Here is a 19,788-nt window from a genome sequence, read left to right on the forward strand (position 1 = left end):
ACAGCTCCCAGCACGGCACTCTGCCCTTGTGCCCGAGCCCTTCCCTGTGCTGGGGCTGGCCTGGGGTTTTTCCTGCAGCGGGACCTGCCCTGCTGATGGCACAGGAAAGGCAGTTCCTGCTGGAGCAGGAGGCTCTGCCTGCAATGGGCTCCAACAACTCCAGCCAGGCCCTGTTTGCAAAGCCCCAGTGGGAAATGAATGAGGGGGTCACGCTGCTTTTCGGGTGAAACCAGATTTCTCCATCCCAAATCTGACATCCTGAGAGGGAGAGGAAACTGTGGCAGGGCTGGAAAAATGCCCAGAGAAAGGAACAACCAAGGGACAGCACTGAGAGCTTCTGCAGAGCTGCTGAGCTGGCCCAGCCTGGGCACATCTGACTGTCAGGGAAGCACTTCTGACTAGAAAAGCCCTGTCCCAAATTTTAACAGCAGCGTCTCCTGACATTTCCCTTTTTGGGAGTTGTGGAGATTCCTCCCTGCAGTGGGGACGCCCCTCAAGGTCACTGCTCCAGGCTGAGCCAAAGGGATTTGCCCACGGTCATTGGTCTGGGGGAGTGACACAAATCTCTGCTTAAAAACTGGTTTTGCTTTAGCACAGTTGCTTTGAAATCACTTCCTAGAGCTTTATATAATATGTTACAGCTCTTATATCTTGGTGTAAATATTTCTCATTAAGAAAATTTTGTCTAATCATTACCATAATACATTTTATATAAATATTTATATATGGTATCCCATCTTTAATCCTGTGGACCAAATTCTATAAAGGTTAATTCCACCTTTATAATTCTTTACACAGGAATGCTTGAAAATTCTGGGGTGCAATTGGAACCAGCTGCTCCACAGTTCCTCTCATGGAAGAAGTTTAGAAAGCCTGGAGGTTCTTGGGAGTATTTGGATGTGGATATGACAGTGTGGTCAGAGACAGAGAAAGTAAGATAAACTTTCCCATGAATTGGTCTGGGAACTTTTAGGGAGCTGGAGAGAAAGAATTGTAAACTATCCACAGGTGGTGTTTGGAATAAGTTGGTTTTTTTCCAAAAAGTTGTTTAATGGAAGGTGTTTTCTTCATTAGCCAATCATGTAAAATGTGTTGATTAAATGACCAATGAGGTCCACTTGTAGCAAACCAAGGTATAAAAGAAGAGGATTGAATAAACCGGGGGCTTTTAGCTCTCAGCCTTCTGACCTGAGTCTGTGTCATCTCTGACTCCACAGTGACATTTGGGGATCTCTGGGGGCTATTTGGGATCCTTTCTGCAACTCGTGACCTAACAGGAGCTTCTCCAATAAACTTTGCCTGAAGCTCCTGCTGTGCCCATGACAGGAAACCCTGGGAGTGTCTGGGACATCCCGGCTCTTTGGCAGCCTGGGGACTCCTGGGATGTCACCGTGGAGCCCCCATGAGTGCCTGGGACAAATCGGTGCCTTTGCAGCCCAAGGTGCCCTGGGATGCCACCATGGAATGGCTGTGACTGCCTCTGAGCACAGGGCTCTTTACCATCCCCAGAAACCCCTGGGAGGTGTCCATGGAGCCCCTGTCTCTGCCTGTGACATTCCAGCTCTTGAACAGCCTGGAGACTCTTGGAAAGTCCCCATGGAACCCCTCTGAGAGCCTGTGACAAATCTGATGCTTAGTAGGCAACCACCCCCAGCCCCTGTTGCTATGGTCAGTTTCCATGGCAACCATCCCCAGCCCCCTGTTGCTATGCTCAGTTTCCATGGCAACCATCCCCAGACCCCTGTTGCTATGGTCAGTTTCCATGGCAACCATCCCCAGACCAGTGTTGCCATGCTCAGTCCCTTGGCAGCTCCATGCAGACCCCATGCCAGGGGTGGTTGCCATGGCAAGCATTGGCAGCCCCATCCCCAGAGTCATGGGATCCCAGATCCACAGAACTGGCTGAGCTGGGAGGGACCCATCAGAATCCTGGAGTCCAACTGCTGGCCCTGCACAGGACACCCCAACAATGCCAGCCTGGGCCTGGCAGCGCTGGCCAAACGCTGCTGGAGCTCGGAGAGCCCTGGAGCTGGGAGCCTTCCCTGGGGAGCCTGGGCAGTGCCCCAGCAGCCTCTGGGCAAAAACCTTTTCCTGAGATCCAACCTCAGCCTGCCCCGACTCAGCTGCAGCTGTTCCCTCCATTCCTGTCCCTGGGCACCAGAGGGAAGAGGTTCCCACAGCCCCAGCCAGGGACCCGCTCCCAAGGCTGTTGCCATGGCCACCAGGGCTGGGACCAGCTGGGATGTTTGGTTTCCACAGGCTGGGGTTTACGAATGGGATTCCCCAATGTCCTGCTCCCAGTAAAACCGCACTGCCGCTCGCTGCCCTCCCACCTCCCATGGAAAGCACAAAGGCCAAAGATCCTGGGCTGGGATAAGAACAATTTATTTGGAACAGCAACGAGATAAAGAACAAACAGTAAGAGAAACAATATTGACAACAGAAGGGTTATAAAAAAGGGAAAACTACAACACAACTGACTGCATCTTCCTGGCCATAATTTCCTCCTGCCTGGAAAGGACACCCTTCTCCTCAGGGAGAGATAGAGAGAGAGAGTCCCTTTCCTGCCCCTGGCAATGACCTGAGTCGGAGTAGATGTAATGACACATCCCTGGCCAGACCCTTATGTTCTTCAGGCTCACATCATGTCATTGGCAGGGGCAGGAAAACAAACAGGTGTCTTCCCAGCATGGATCACAGTGAACACGTATCACCAGGGCTCTTCCAAACGTGGTTCTCCCATGGGGGATGAAGTTGGAGCAGTGCACAAAGCTCTTCCTGCAGTTGCAGCATTTGCATGTCTTCCCTTACTGGTGACTGTGTTGGTGTCTGCTCAAATGAGAGCTCTGTCTGAAGCTCTTCCCACACTGGGGACACTCGTAGGGCCTCTCCCCAGTGTGGATGCGCCGGTGGGTGACAAGGTGGGAGTTGCGGTTGAAGCCCTTCCCGCAGTCAGAGCAGTGGAAGGGCCTCTCATCTGTGTGAATCCGCTGGTGCTGGAGGAGATTGGAGCTCATGTGAAACCTCTTCCCACACTGGGGACACTCGTAGGGCCTCTCCCCAGTGTGGATGCACTGGTGCTTCATGAGGTAGGAGTTGTACTTGAAGCTCTTCCCACAGTCAGAACAGTGGAAGGGCCGCTCATCTGTGTGAATCCGCTGGTGGCAGAGGAGATTTGAGCTGGTGTGAAACCTCTTCTGGCACTCAGGACACTCATAGGGCCTCTCACCAGTGTGGATGCGTTGATGCCTGACAAGTTTTGAGCTGCAGCTGAAGCCCTTCCCACATTCCCCACACTTGTAGGCCCATTCCCCAGTGTGGATCATCTGGTGGCTGATCAGGGTGCTGCTCTGCCTGAAGCTCTTCCCACACTCCAAGCACTTGTAGGGCTTCTCCCCATCAGGAAGCTGCTCATGGACCACCAGCTCTGATCCCTGGCTGAAGCTCTGTCCACCTTCCTGGCACAGGGTGGGTGGGTCTTTCCTCCTCAGAGCACCCTGGGCTGGGTTTGAAGCCCCTCCTCCTGTGGGATCTCAGGGAATTTTCTTCCCCACTGGATTCCTGTGCCATGGAGCTGCTCAAATCTGCCTCTTCCACAAGGTTCTGCCATGGGGATATGTCCTCCCTGGTCTCTATTCTCAGCTTGTCTGAAGACAGGGCAAGGAGAGGATGGGATTTGCCTCCATGCCAGAGGGGAGGGGAAGGAAATCCTCCCAGTGCATCCCTGGCAGGACAGTGTTGGCAGTGGGGCTGTCCTGCAGCCTTGGGCTGTGCTGGGCAGGGAGATGGAGCAGGAGAGATAAGGAAAGGGGTCCTGACTTCCTCCTCACCTGCCTGGGTGTCTCGGGGCATCTTCCTCTTCCTCGCAGCCTTCTCCTCCATCTGGCAGTGGGTTTGGGATGTGAAATTCTGTTTTGGGAGGAAAACAAGAGATGAGTGCATTGAGTTTTGTACTGGTTTGAAGGCAAACCAGGGGGAGAGTCTAAGCCAGAATTACAATTTAACAAGAAAATTAAGATCAAGACAATGATACAGAAACACTGCCTTAAACAGACAGCGTCAGGATATAACCTGACACCCTGTTGGTCAGGGTACTGGTAGCAGTCCCATTAAATGGTGGCTGCAGTCCTGTTGCAGTGATGAAAGTGATTCTGTCAAAGCAGTGATCCTGCTTTGTAGAAGGGTCTGATCATCCTCTGAAGGTCCAGTGGTGCTTATGGAGCTCTTGTCCTCTGGGAATCCAGTAGCCAAGGTACTCTTGGTGTCAGAAGCCTCAGATTATATCCAGGTAGGAATGCTTGGCTCCTCCCCCTGGGCGGAGCATCCCACAATGGGATGATGTCATTTTACCAGTCCTGCAGGGACACTCAATGGCCCATTCACAGAAGAGAGCCCCTGGAGGGCGTTATCAGGGCTGAGTCCTGGAACAGATAAAGAACACTGCCCCGCCTGTTTACAACAGTTTCTAAAGGTGGTGATGGAAAACATGCATTTGGTTACATCTTGCACTGCAGCCTGAAACAGTGGGGTAATCCCTGCTGGGGGGGTGAACACCACCCCCCCTACCCAAACTGGCTCAGGTGTAAAACCCCCACCCCGGGAAGGCCACACACACAGGGGACAATGTCACACCTGCCCAGCCCCAGTGAGGCTCTCTGTCCCTGTCTCTTGCTCTCCCCCATTCTCTCTTTCTTTTCATCTCTCTCTCTTTACCTCACATTTACTGTTCATTAAAATCCACTTTGGATTTGGCGTCCTTAGCACCTTAATTGGGGCAGAAGCATCTCTCCAACAGTTTCCTTAACCAGACTGTGACATTATTTTGGCACAGTGCGTTTAGGCACTGTTCTCTGACCCTAAGTGCCTTTGACAACAGCATGGTTCCCTCTTCTGAGGAGGTTGTGGCTCTTTCTGGAGGAAGTCTTGGAAACTTGGATGCAGCTTTCTCTGAGGGATTTATGGGAGTACTAATGAGGAAAATGGCTGTTGTGGGTGGCCAGTGTAAAGAAAATATTTTCTTGTCCTTTCTTGAAAAGTTATTTGAAAGTCACTGGAGAAAAGGGAGTGAATGATACCAGAGAGGCTGACAAGGTTCATTCACCCCAAGTTGAGGAAAACAAGGCTGCTAAAAGTCCTACAAGAAGCCCAGCTCATCTAGATAAATTCCCAATTAACTCCCAAATTGAGAGGGTTGAGGACTTTGCCAAATGTGAGAATCATTATTCTCTTTGTCCCTGTAACATTTGTGATTGCTATACAGAAATTTCCTTCTTTTTAACAACCTGTATTGGTCCAAATTTCCACTTTTCTTTTATTGGAACCTGCCAGCAGCTGAGCTGGAGCTGTGCAGCAACCAATGAAACTTGGAATTGCCACAGAATTGCTTCTATTGTCAGTTTATTAATGTTTGGGATCTGTTTCCATTTCTTCACATGTGACTTGTGTGAAAATCAAGTATTCATCAAAGTGGTTTATGCAGAGTTAAGTTTGATTTCTGCCAAGTTTATTTTGTCCAGTGCCCAGGGGATGCTCGAGGGGCCTCTGTTCCTCTCACCCTGGGGGGATGCTTGGGAGACGCTTGAGGGGGTTGTCCCTGTCACCCCAGTCCATTCCCCAGGGGGTGTCCCTGTCCCTGTCACCCCAGTCCATTCCCCAGGGGGTGTCCCTGTCCCTGTCACCCCAGGCCATTCCTGAGGTGGTCTCCATCATTCTCATCCCAGGGAATGCCTGGAGGGGTCTCCCTCCCACTCACCCTGTGCCAGGGGTTGTTCAGGGCAATCTCTGTCCCCCTCAGCCCAGGGGATGCTCAGGGGTCTCTGTCCCCTCACCCTGGTGGTTGCTCAGGGGTCTCTCCATCCCGCTGGCCTCAGGGAATGCTTGTGCAGGGCTGGGGACCATGGGCTCTGTGTCCCTCTCACCGCTGAGGGTGCTCGAGGCTGGGGGGGCTCTCTGACCTTCTCATCCCTGGGGAGGCCAGGGGGGTCTCTGTCCCTCTCAGCCCTGGTGTGACCCCACCCAAACATCATTGGGCTCAGAGGGCAGAGACACCCCCAAACCCCCCGAAGGGCTGAACCTCAGATCATGATTGTACCCCCATTTGTCTGTTTAGCTCAGAAATTAGTTCTGCACCTTTAAGGCTGGTTCTGAGAGCAAAGGGAGGCCGAAAGAAGCGAGCAGTTTGTTTTAGAAACTGCACTCACTCCTCCACATTCTGGCTCCTGGACAGACAGCTGGTGGGACAGGGCTCTCTTTAGTTAGTTTTTAGCTAGCTGAGGCAGATAAGTTTCCTGGACTATGATTTTTCTTTTTGTTTGGAGTTGTTTTAACCTGCTCTGGACTGAACAGCCACAAGGGCACCAGCAGCTGGCACCTGTGGCCCATGGGGGCGAGCCTGGTCCGTGGCATTTCCAGTGCTGGAAGAACTGATAAGTGTTATAAATGAGCACAATGGGCCAGTCGGGTCAATTATATAGCCAATTTAATAATACAGAAAAGAGAAAGCAAAATCGCAGCGCTGGGCGGTGGGGGAGTCCTTGCTCCGCCAACTACCGCACCGAAAACTGTTCCGTTCTCCTTTTTGTACCCTCCCGCGCTCCCAGCCCCGTCGCATTTCCGGTGCTCCTCCGCGCATGTCCACCAGGTTGTTAGAGGGTCTCCTTCTGCCTCCTGGTGGTCGTTGAATAGGGCTTCTGGTACTTTTCCTCGGCGCCCCCCCCTCTCTGGGAACCTGGGCTGGGAATAACTTGTATTTTGATTAGCTCAGCAATGTTTTGTCTCATATATTATCGCATGGCAGTTGGCAGTTACTTATTTACATTATATTTCCTCCTGCTTTTAGTGAACAACAAGGTCACATTCCCATCACAATCTTATGTTTTCTCCTGTTTTCAGTGAACAAAAAGGTCATATTCCCATCACAAACCCCCCTTTTTTCTATGGCACTATTTTTGTTCACTGAATCTGGCAAGTTCCTTTCTGCTGAGCTCTAAGTAGTCCTCTGTGTTCCCATCGCTTAGAGGTTCATACCTTGCCTTAATGAGCATGAGGTGGGCGGCTTCCAATCTCCCCTTTACCACATTAATCAATCTATTAAATATGCAAGGCCCGAAAGTAATTGTTAGGATGAACAATATGAGAGGTCCCGCTATAGTGGACAGGAGTGTGGTGAGCCAAGGGGAGCGGTTGAACCATGATTCGTACCAGTTTTGTTGTGCTTCCCTTTCCCTTTTTCGCTTCTCCAATTGTTTTCTGAGCTCGGCCATGGTATCTATCACTATTCCAGTGTGGTCTGCATATGTGCAACATTCCTCTCGTAATGCTACGCACAACCCTCCTTGTTGTAGAAACAGTATATCCAATCCCCGTCTGTTCTGGAGTACTACTTCCGATAAAGATCTTACTGATTTGACTAGTCCATCTATTGCCTTTTCGATTCTACTTAGATCTTCATCTACTGAGGCTCTCAAGTCTTTCATACCCCGTTGCTGGTTTATTAGGGCAGTTGCCCCTGTTCCTACTCCTGCTCCTCCTAAACCCAATAGGACGGCTACTGTAAGAGCTGTGGCCGTAAAGGGTTCTCGTTTCACTAAATGATGTTCAGGAGTTGATGATCTGGTGTTCATATATGTATTCCTTTGGATGGTATATAATTCGGGGAACTATCACAACCTGTATGCAATATTCGGATGACTCATTGAAATGAGGTATAGATATACATGGAGTGACTCCCAGTGTATTGCATACCCATTTGGCATTTACTGCAGGGAGAAGCCACTTAGCCGGTTTTTCAGACTTGACGGTTGTCATATCTATTTCACACAGATGTTTTTTGTCTGATGGGATTTTCCCTACGCACTTCCCTTTCCCTGTTACCTGAACTATTGATATCCCTGGGGTTCTGTCCTGGCCTCTCTTCCAAAGGCACTCCCGTGGATTGGTTCCATTAATCCTCCTAGGTTTTGCTGTAGTTCCTAAAGCTTCATAAAAAGGCGGGTTAACAGTATAGCACAACCAGCACTCATTGGTTAAATTTGGGTTCGTAGTATTGAGAACTCTGAATGTAGCTTGCATCACTTTCCACAGCATACTGTACTCCCGAGCGGGTGGAGCTGTTAGTGGCCATTCTCCCGACTGAGTCGGCTTCCTTGTGTGATTTTCTACTAATGAATAATTGCCCCTTTCTCCCTTTCTCCCTTCTTCAGTAAGTACGGGGTTCGGTCCCACAGGTTCCGGATCATGAGGGACTGGCTCTTTTCTTATTAGAAAATGCCCTCCCCGATCCTTTCCTGGTTCCCATAATCTTGCCCCCCAGGTTTTTCCTGTGACCCAGACTGGATCGTTAATTTTGTCATTGGTCACGTTTATCTGAATGGACTGGCAGTTCCCCCCCGTTGTCACTCCACCGGCAAAATCAAATCGGGGAGGGGTACAGCCCCATGGGTACCATCCAACTCTTATATATGAGTCCCTCCCTCCTCCTGGGGTAAAGCCATGAGCTATCGTTTCACATCCCCAATATCCACAATAAAAGTGTCCAGGATAGTTGCAGTATGGTTTCCCTGGATTAGACGCTGGGCACATATAAAACCCTATCCTATTTAAACAGGGTTTAGCCTGGATAATGTCACATAGCTGACATCTAAAGGAGGGGACTCCTGAAGTTGTAGTTGTTGTTATGACCCGTTGATCTTCCCACCTAATAAGTGACCATTTGAAGGGTTTATGGCTTACGCTGTCCCCTAATGTTTCCCTAATCAATAACCATATCATCAATATTCGCATTAAAGTTGAGTAACATCCACTGCCAGTATGGGTGTGAATAATCAGCCTGTCCAGTTTCACCCTTTCTTCAACTTGAGTCCCTTGGCCCTTTTGATCCCTGCCTGTAAGCTCTATTAGTGCTCCCATTTTGTAAAATTCCATCCTTCCGCTAAGTATCCCTCCGCCTCACTCGTCAACTAGTTTGCGACTAGTTACGAGGGTTGTTATCTTCTCGGCGGCAAGGATCCTTTGAGGGATGGGGTTTGCACCTCCTTCGCCTCTTAAGAGGGTTAACAGGGAGTCGCACCTATAGCGGTTATTCTGTTTGCGAGTCTTACCCTTGTAAGGACCAAGAGACTGGTTAGGACACTCTAGAGTCCTTTCCCTAGTAATCCCTCCCAACGAGGTTGGTAAGTATTTTCTGGGAGCCCTCCCTCTCTGGCAGTGGACTCACCACAACCTTTTACAAAGTTTATGACAGGGATGGATTGGCCCGGCTTTTCTTAATATGTAGACGTTCAAATTTAGCAATCAAATTATTTAAAACTGTGTCTGGGTCTGTGTCTTTTCCTAGGGGTCCAACTATCGAGGTCTTTAAGTGTGGTACCGTATGTCGGCACCTTGCAGTTAGAATACGGGAATTGGCGATCTGTCGGCACTTTTCCAACCAACATTTAATTTGCCACCTTGCCCATGCTAACAAGAGCTGTTCTGGGGTCTCATACACACTCCGAAATTGAGTACAAGGTATTCCGTTCTCTTTCTCTAATACTAGAGCCCAATCTCCCCTCCTAACGTCTTCGCCTGCACACCTCTCACACCACAAGTGATATATTAACCTTTGTTCTTTCCAATAAACCTTATTACAACCACCGCATTTAAAGGCTACCCATGCCTCACAAAGTTCTTTTCCACAGCTACAGCAGGGACTGCGTTTAAGAGGTCGGAACGAGGGTTCCTCTTGGGGTCCAAAAGTCTCAATCCACCAGATCCAATTGTCTGGAGGATTTGTTAAGGCTTCTCGAGCTGCTGAGTTGAAGCGTGCTAAACTTAGTAGATACGGCTGCAAAGTTAATGACAGCTTTTGTTGGACCCTCCTTTGGTCCGCTGGTCCTAGCCTTTCCCACTGCTCAGTCATCGGGATGACGGCCCATTTCTGGTGCTTTGGTGAATGTCAGTCTTAGGCCGTCTGGGGGTCCTTTTATTCTCCACTGACAGTTCTGTGAATGCTCGGGAAAGTCGGAAGGGTTCACTGGTCCTTTTATTCGACTGGCGTGAGTCCACCCTTTTTCGGCAGTTCTCACAGCAGTGTCTGTGGTGAGCAGGGTAAGATATGGGCCTTCCCACCTTGGGGTTAAGGGATTTTCCTTCCAACTCTTGATTAACACCCAGTCTCCTGGCTGAACCTGGTGTAACACAAGATTCAAAGGAGGTCGTTGAACCCACATTCCCTTTTCCCACAGTTTCTTTCTGTATTTTTCCAAGGTAACCAAATAACTGTTCAAACTCTTATTACTGATATTGGGGTTTATCTGTACTTTTTCTAAGTGATAGGGCATTCCATATAGCATCTCAAAAGGGGATAACCCTGTGTCCGCCCGGGGTTGTGTCCTAATGTTTAGTAATGCCAGGGGTATACACTTTACCCAGGACAACTTAGTTTCTAATACTAATTTGGTTAGCTGTTTTTTTATTTCCCCGTTCATTCTTTCCACCCTTCCCGAACTCTGGGGATGATAAGGGGTATGTTGCTCCCACCTTATTCCTAGGGAGTCGGCTAGATCCTGGGTTACCTTTGAAGTGAAATATGGCCCTTTGTCTGAATCTATGGTTTCAGGTACTCCATATCTTGGCACTATTTCCTCTAATAGGATTCTTACTACAGTATGGGCGGTTTCTCTGGTAGTTGGGAATGCTTCTACATAATGGGTAAGGTGGTCCACCATTACCAAGAGATATCGTGTCCGCCCCACCTTTGGAAGTTCAGTAAAGTCAATTTGTATATGTGAAAATGGTCTTCTTGCCAACGGCCGACCCCCTGGGGGCAACTTCCTCAGGTTATTTCGATTAACCCGTAAGCATGTTGGGCAACTCTTGGTAATGTGTTTGGCGATATCATGTAGCCCTATAGTCATATATTGGGTTGCGAAGTGATCTGCTAACCCTTGTGCTCCCCAATGTGTACCTTGGTGTAATTTATATAGGACTCTTTGGGCCACGGCTTTTGGCAATATTTTCTGCTTATCCCGAGTTACCCATTCCCCATTAAGTTTAGACAATCCCATTTTCTTCAATTTGTCCTCCTCTTCGGGAGTGAAGACCAATGCTGGATCTTCCTGACTATCCTGCTCCCTTGGTTTTTCTCTCAAGAGCATTTCTCTAGCCGCTGCTCGTTTAGCCTCTTGATCTGCCGCATTATTACCCCTCGTCTTGAGGTCTGTTCCTACTTGGTGGCCTTTCAAATGTACCACTGCTATTCTTTTTGGTCCCCTCAAGGCTTGCAGTACTTCAGTTATCAATTGTTGATGAACTAATCCTTTCCCTTGTGAGTTTACTAATCCCCTTTCTTCCCATAATTTTCCAAAGGTATGTACTACCCCAAACCCATATCTAGAATCGGTATCTATCGTTCCCTCTTTCCCTTTTAAGAGCTTCAAAGCTCTCAGAATAGCGTATAGTTCACAGGCTTGTGCTGACCAAGATTTATCTAAAGCCCCTGATTCCACTACTTGTAAGTCTGTGCCCCCAATAATAGCGTATCCTGATTGGCGTTTCCCATCTACCACCCGGGAGGACCCATCTATGAACAACTTTTCTCCCTCGTCTAGCTCTTCTTCTTCCAGGTCAGGCCTAATCTTGGTTTGTTCTTCAATAGTTATTAAGCAATCATGTATTAAAGGTGCTTCTTCTACATTCCCGAACAAAAAGGTAGCCGGATTTTGAATAGCAGTTGTTTCTAGGGTAAAATTTGGTGCTTCTAGTAAAATCCCTTCATATTTCAGGAGCCTAGCATCTGATATCCATTTATCTGCTTTTTGCTGCATTACGCTCCTGATATTATGGGGGGAGAAAACCTTAAGACTACTGTTAAAGGTAATTTTCCTAGCTTCCTCAACTAATAAGGCACACCCGGCTAACATTTGTAAACACGTAGGCCATCCCCTGCTCACGGGGTCCAAAAGTTTCGATAAGTACGCTACCGGTTTTCTTTTGTCTGCCCATTCTTGGGTTAGTACTCCAAAGGCAATTCCCCCTTCAATATTGACGAATAAATAAAAGGGTCTTTTTAAGTCAGGGAGACTTAGAACTGGAGCATGCACCAAGCTCTCCTTTAATTCTCTCAGGTTTTCTGTATCCTCCTGAGTCCATTTCATCCACCCATCCTGAGTCAATTTTTGGTATAAAAACCTGGCCTTACTACTGTAATTCTCTATCCACTGTCTACAGTATCCTGTTAAACCTAAGATTTGTCTGATTTGTCTCTTGTTCCTGGGGGTTGGCAGTGATAGAATAGCCTGCACCCTTTCCGGATCTATTCTTTTCTCACCTCGTCTGAGATAGTGTCCTAAGTACTTTACCTCTTCCTCTACAAACTGCAGCTTAGCCTTCAAAACCTTTAGTCCTTTAAGCCCCAGGAAATTCAAGAGTTTTATACTTTCTCTTCGTACTCCCTCCTCATCTTTCCCTGCTAACAATAGATCGTCTACATATTGTATCAGGGTTATCCCTGGTTCGGTTTGGTAATCCTCCAAAATTTGTTCCAAAGCTTGTCCGAATAAATTAGGGGATTCTGTAAAGCCCTGGGGTAACACCGTCCATCTAAGCTGTTGTTTTCTCCCTGTCTCTGGGTCCTCCCATTCGAAGGCGAAATAATCCCTGCTTGCTTCATCTAGGGGGCAAGCCCAAAAGGCATCCTTCAGGTCGATTACACTGTACCAGTGGTTATCCGGGCTTAGTTTGCTCAATAATGTGTAAGGGTTAGCCACCACGGGGAACCTAGCTATTGTCCTCTTGTTTATTTCTCTCAGGTCATGTACTAAACGATAAGACCCGTTTGATTTCTTTACTGGTAAAATTGGGGTATTATAAGGGGACATACAGGGTTCCAATAATCCTTGTTTGATTAGTCTATCAATTTCCGGTTTCAACCCTTTGCTCCCTTCCAAAGACATCGGGTATTGTTTTATTCTTACCGGAATCTCCGAATTTCTAATGGTTACCTTGAAGGGGGTAATTTCTAATCTGCCGGCACTATCCGGATTATACCATACTTCAGGGTTGATTTTTCTCTCATCTTCTAATCTTAGGGGACACAACTTAATCTGAATCTCCTGTTCTACCACCTTGATTTGAATACCTAATTCTACAATCATATCTCTACCTAATAGGTTATAATCTGATTCTGGTACTAATAAAAAATTCCCAATACCCATCTTGGAGTCCGATTCTACTACTACCTCTTTTATAACTTTAACTTCGAACGGTTCCCCTTTTGCTCCCACTACTGTAACGGTTTCCCTAGATAACTTACACCCTTTAGGTAATGACTGGAGTGTGGACCTCTCAGCTCCAGTATCAACCAGGAAGGTAACATCCTGGCCCTGGGGACCTACCTTCAATTTTACCAAGGGCTCCCATTGATGTTTCTGGGTCCCCAAGAGATAGAGCCCCTGACCCCCCTAGTCCTCCTTAAACTCCTTCTCGTCCCGAATCCGCATCCGACATTCCCTCTTAAAGTGTCCTCTCCGTCCGCAGTAAAAGCACACCTTCAGTTCCTGTTTATCTCGTGGGCTTCTCTGCCCACTTCGCCTCAATTCCCTTCTGTCCTGTTCGGGTCTCCTATCCGTTCCCTGGCTTTCACGTACTGCCGCCATCATTAGTCGGGCTTGTTTCTTATCTCGCTCTTCCTCTCTCCTCACATACACTCTCTGAGCTTCTCTTAGCAACTCGTCTAACCCTCTATCTTGCCAATCCTCTAATTTCTGTATTTTCCTCCTGATGTCCTCCCAGGATTTGGAAATGAAGTGTACCTTTAGCACTGCCTGTCCCATCTGTCCATCTGGATCCATTCCTGAATACAACTGAAAATTCTTCCTTAATCTTTCTAGCCATTCAGTGGGGGTCTCATCCTTTTTCTGTCTTTCGTTAAAGGCTTTATTAATATTCTGTCCCCTTGGGACAGACTCCCTGATTCCCTGCACAATTATTGTTCTGAGGTCTTGCATGTGCACTCTATGGGCCGGGTCCTGATGATCCCAATTAGGATTTTGTAATGGCCATTTTATATCTGCTGCCGGCCCCTGCGCGTGCTGCGCGTCCCAGATGCGCATTCCCTCTCTTCTAATCATATTTTTTTCCTCTGCCGTGAACAGGATATTCAGTATGGATTGTAACTCCTCCCAGGTGTACATATTAGGTCCTAAGAATTGATCTACCCGCTCGGCCACTCCAAGCGGGTCCTCCAAGAGGTGTCCCATTTCTTTCTTAAATTCCCTCACATCTCCTGAGCTTAGGGGCACCGACACAAACCCTATACCGGCCTGGGGTCCCCCCATGGGCATTTCCCTTAAGGGATATAAGCCTTTCTTGGTTCAACTTCGAGTCATTGGCCCTGTATATTCGGGCCCGTCCGAATCGGAGTCTGTCCCTGCTGGTGCATTCGGAGGAGCCTCCGCTTCCTGTGCTTGGGGTGGGAGTACATAAGGAGGGGGTGGCACCAAAGTGTCTTCTGGTTTATTCCCCTTTTTCTTGCTCTTATTCCCTTTTGGTGTTTCAGAGAGTTTGAAGAGAAACACCTCAGGTCTCTCTACCCAAACTTTAGCATAATCACTCTCCTCCTGAGCACAGGGGGGTTCTCTACTATTTACCCAGATATTTAAGGTTTGCCTTACCCAATCTTCTGAAGAGCCAAATACGGGCCAAAACACCCTCTTGGAGATTTCTTTTCCTCCCCATACTTCCATGCAATAGTGAATCATTTTAGCCTTATCCTTATCCCGTGTGCCTGGAAAATGTCGCCAGTTTTCTATCATAAATCCTAAAGGGCTTTCCCTAGGTATTGGAGGGAGTTTCACCTCGACAGGGGGCTTACTCTTCCCCTGTCCCATTCTTCCGGAGTGCCTTCTTTCACACAGTCAACTTTCGCTTCCCCGGGTTCGTGGCCCAAGCCCTCGCGGGTCTGTGGGAAACGCACTACTGGGGGTCCGCACTCACTTGGAAAGTCTGACTGTCAGCTTTCCTCTCACACACCACACACTCGCCGCACTCCGGGATCCCAACCCCGCCCGGACGGATCCCGTAATACTTACGCGTCCCGCGTCTTCGTCCGGACTTTGTGCACAAATCTTTTAAGGGGTCTCCTTGGGCCCGCAACCTCCCTTTGCTTTCTCCTTTCCTCTTTTCGGAGTTCGTCGGTCGGGGCCGGGAGCGGGTCCCTCAGGTCCCGGGGCCTCCGAATCGGAGGGGCGCCCCCTCCGGTATTGAGAGACCCCTCCGACGGCCACCGATCCGAGTCACGGCACCAAGTTGTTATAAATGAGCACAATGGGCCAGTCGGGTCAATTATATAGCCAATTTAATAATACAGAAAAGAGAAAGCAAAATCGCAGCGCTGGGCGGTGGGGGAGTCCTTGCTCCGCCAACTACCGCACCGAAAACTGTTCCGTTCTCCTTTTTGTACCCTCCCGCGCTCCCAGCCCCGTCGCATTTCCGGTGCTCCTCCGCGCATGTCCACCAGGTTGTTAGAGGGTCTCCTTCTGCCTCCTGGTGGTCGTTGAATAGGGCTTCTGGTACTTTTCCTCGGCGCCCCCCCCTCTCTGGGAACCTGGGCTGGGAATAACTTGTATTTTGATTAGCTCAGCAATGTTTTGTCTCATATATTATCGCATGGCAGTTGGCAGTTACTTATTTACATTATATTTCCTCCTGCTTTTAGTGAACAACAAGGTCACATTCCCATCACAATCTTATGTTTTCTCCTGTTTTCAGTGAACAAAAAGGTCATATTCCCATCACAATAAGAGACTGATAAGAGACTGAGTGAGCAGAGCTGGAGCCCATGGAGGGACCTTCTGAGCTTGTCACCTCTTTTGGAGCAGCTAGAGGTTTTATTGTTCAATATTGGTCATTTCCTGTGCTCGTGAATGCTTTGCCTGTTAAATAAACAGGTTTTTTCCACTTTTCTCCAAGGAAATATTTTCCCGAACTGGTTGGGACAGGGGCCGTTTGAATTTGCTTTCTAGAGGAAACCCCTTTTGGAGGTTTTCTCCAAAATTTGCCCTAAACTAGGACAGGGCAGTGGGGAGAGGGGGGAGCCCCAAGTGGCTGGATTTGGGGGGAGGCTGGAGATGGGGACCCTGAGACCCCGAAACCCCCAAACATCACTAAGCAGGACCCTGGAGAGGGGGGATCCCCAGGAGTTATGGGGTCCTCAGCAGCCATGAGAGAGGGGAACACCAGAACCCCAGAGGGATGAGACTGGAAATGGGACACTCCTGGTGGCTTTTTTTTTTTTTATTCACTTCTGCTTTTTGAAGGTTTTTATGGACACCAGGTGACTTCTAGAGATGAACTTGGGCAGAGGACCTTCAGACTCACTGTGCTCATCCCCTTTTTTTCCCCCAAAGCAGGATTTCCCATTACCAAACCTTGGCCCAATGGAGGAGAAGACTGCAAGGAAGCAAAAGATGCCCTGAGACACTCAGGCAGGTGAGGAGGAAGTCAGTGCCCACTTCCCCCTCTCTCCTGCTCCATCTCCCAGCCCAGCAGGGCCCCTGGCTGCAGGACAACCCCACTGCCAATGCTGTCCTGCTGGGGATACACTGGGGAGATCTCCTGCCCCTTCCCTCTGGCACGGAGGCACATTCACAGGCTCTGGGGCAGGAGGGGGAACCGCGGGCGCTTTGGGGTCCATGGCTCGGCTGCTCCCGGCGCGGTTCCCCCAAGCCCCCAGTGCGGCTCCGCCAGGCCCCCCCACCACAGTGATTGCTGGAGGTTCTTTAACAGAAATGCTGGTAAATTGACCATCTGGAATCACACTAAATACAATTTCAAGAAGCTGCTGGTTTGCTGGGCAGATTGCCAAATTCCACATTGTTGTTTCTTTTAGTAAAACTTCACTTTAAAAGATCTTAGTAAATTTATGCTGGCATAAAATTTGTGGCTACCATGGGCTTCTCTCAAAACTAAATTACATGAAATCATGACACACTCATTACATCCTTTTAATCCCTCCAGCAAATCTATCATGCTGTTATTTCAATCCCAGATTGTTCAACTTTTTCAGTGCCTTATTTCCATTAATAGCATCATTTAATAAGTTAAATTTTGTTGTATGTATAACTTCTAATGATATTAATTTTTGATTCTGTGATGTTTAATTTAATGCAAATTCAGGGTTGATAAGATTAAGCAAAGTTGGACTTCATTATTGTTAGATTTGAGCAATGTTAAAATACGTTCTATTAATTTGAATTCCTATTGTTCTGGATTGAAAGATAATGTGTGTATTCTATTTGCCATCTGTCAGAGGTAGGGCAGTTATCTTCTGCTAATTGGGCACTTTTCTTTATCTCTTCAACAAATCAATCCTCCCTCCAAGGAGATATCTTTTGTTAATGGGCCATTGAGTGTCACTGCATGACTGATAAAAATTACATCATCCCACTGTGAGGTGCTCTGCCCAGAGGGAGGAGCCACGCATCCCAGACATGGTGAGGCTGGGGATGAGGAGCAGCTTGTCCAAACAGGGTCAGCCCTCAAGGGGCTCATTCTTCTCCATGCCCAGACCACCCAAGGAGACATTCAGCATCAAGATCACCTGGGGAATGCTATTATCAGCTCTTCTCTGAACTGGAACATAAAAAAATACTTGACTAAAGAAAAAAAAAAAAATTAATGACGTGCACTTTGAAATCTTTCATCCTTAAAGGAACACCACACTGACTCCAATCAGCTGCATAAGATCTGGACACATGAAGAGCACTGAAGAAAGAGCCCTCAAGAGCTTTCTGTGTTTTGACGATCCTCATGTTGGATTTGGGGCTGGGTCCAGGAGCCTCAGGCACTGAGAGAAGGATGAAGAAGCTGCTCAAGCAGTCAGCAGCAAAATTCCAAGTGCCTTGGAGCATGGCTGGGCCCCAGTGAGGGCAGGGAGTGCCAAAGGCTCCCCAGGGACTGGTGAGAGCAGATCCTTGAGGCCAGGAGTGCAGGGAGCCCAAGGCTCAGGCAGGGAACTGCAATGCTGAGCAAGGCCCGGGCTGGCTGGGGGAAGCAGAAAGGCCAAGCCCTGAGCCCAGCCTGGGCCAGCAGGGCCTGTCCCTCACAGGTGGCTCGGGGCTCTCTGTGGGGCAGGGGGATGTGAGGGGCAGCAAGGACAAATGCCATCAACCTGTGTGACACTCCAGATCCTCAAGGAACCAAGGAGCCAGTGTGACACACTGGGGCCTCATGGAAACAGGAGGCCATTGTGAGCCTGCAGGGCTGGAACACCCCAGAACACTCAAATGCTGGTGTGATGGACAATCCTGTAAGTTAAGGCCATTGAAAGTGTTGCTGTTAAATGTGGAGTTTCAATAAGTTAAGTGTGTTAATTATGTTGTTGTTAAGATGTAAAACTTCTAATGTTACTGTTGATTTGAAGTTGTAATAAGCAGAGTTGTTGTTACAAGGTTGAACCTGTTAGTTACCTTCACTGTTATTCCCCGCAGTTCACACCCACCCTTGTTACCTCCGTCAAGTGCTGCCTCCACTGCTCTCTAAAATGGCGCCGAGGAAACCTCCCTGGGAAATACGCAAATCAAGAGGAAGTCAAGGGAATCTAACTAAAGACCCTGAAACCGACAAACAAAACCAAAATTTAAGAAACTAAGTGAATGGTTCTGCTGGCAAAAGGTACTCTTATTCAATTAGTGAGGTTTTAGAACTCACTGTAATTTCAACAGAACAGAGTTGAAGTGAGGACCCTAGACTTCAAGCCAGACAGTAGACTTCCTGGGCACGCTCGTGAGGACGGAAGCCCCAGTTCTGCTGTGCAGCAAAACTGCGTCACCTCCTCCTCTGCGTCGCTACCGGGAGCAGTGGCGGTGTGCGCGACCCCTCGGGCCCCCAATTAGAGCTGGAATAGCACCGCCCCTGCTGTGTGATTGACAGCTCTGCCAGGCCAGGGCTGGGGACGGGGCTCTGTTCCCCCACAAACCAAGGCCTGACCCGGCCCTGGCCCCACACTGGCATTCTGAGCATCCCGAGGTGTCTCAGGACATCGATCTCATCCAGCCTCTGACAGCGACCGCGGTGACACTGCGGAACCTCATGGAACCAAGGGTCACTGTGACAATGCAGGTCCAAGGACGCCACAGATACTACAGAAACTCATGGAACCATGGGTGAGTTGTAACAATGGAGATCCAAGGAAACTATGGTGGGACTGTGGAACTTCATGGAATAAAGGAGACCACTATGCAGCTCAGGGGCCCTATGGAAGCAAGGGTCAATGATCAAACTGTGGGGCCCATAGAAACAAGGAGCCATTGTGACACAGCAGGGCTGCATGGAGCCAAGGGACCACTGTGAGTCTGTTGGGGCTCATGAAACCAAGAAGCCATTGTGACATTGCCAGACTTCATGGAATCAAGGAGACCATTGTGATGGTGTGGGGACCCATGATAGCAGTGGAACATGGAACAGGTCTGCCTGGTTTGGCCTCCTGGGGCCTGTCTGACAGGTCCTGCTGAATTTGAGATGTCAAGGGCCACTTCCCATCTGACTGTGAAGCACTGGGGCTCCGTGCTTTCCTTCCTATGGAAAAGAACTATCTTTCTTGTCTAGGCTCCCATGGCTTAAATCAGGATTCCACCTCTAAAATTCCCTATATCCAAGGCTTTCTCCCAGACAAAATCTGCCAATATAGTCAAGTCTGGCTAGCCTTGGCCTCGGGTGACTGCCTCTCATCTGCCCCTGGGGCTCGGCTGTTTTCTTCCTGTGAAGACCACTGAGACACTGCGGGGCGTTGTGGAGCCAAAGGGCATTGTT

General features: G+C 48.8%; 1 protein-coding gene across 1 annotated transcript in view; it reads right to left on the reverse strand.

Moving 5' to 3' along the window:
- The window catches only part of LOC135305571 (zinc finger protein 850-like), a 296,716-nt gene that overhangs the window by 239,807 nt on the left and 37,121 nt on the right, over window positions 1-19,788 (reverse strand). Inside the window, 1 exon segment of the mRNA XM_064429306.1 lies at window positions 2,769-3,392. Coding sequence (XP_064285376.1) covers window positions 2,769-3,392 — 624 coding nt within the window.

Source organism: Passer domesticus, chromosome 8 (genome assembly GCF_036417665.1).
Source record: "Passer domesticus isolate bPasDom1 chromosome 8, bPasDom1.hap1, whole genome shotgun sequence".
In the NCBI taxonomy this organism is placed as follows: domain Eukaryota; kingdom Metazoa; phylum Chordata; class Aves; order Passeriformes; family Passeridae; genus Passer; species Passer domesticus.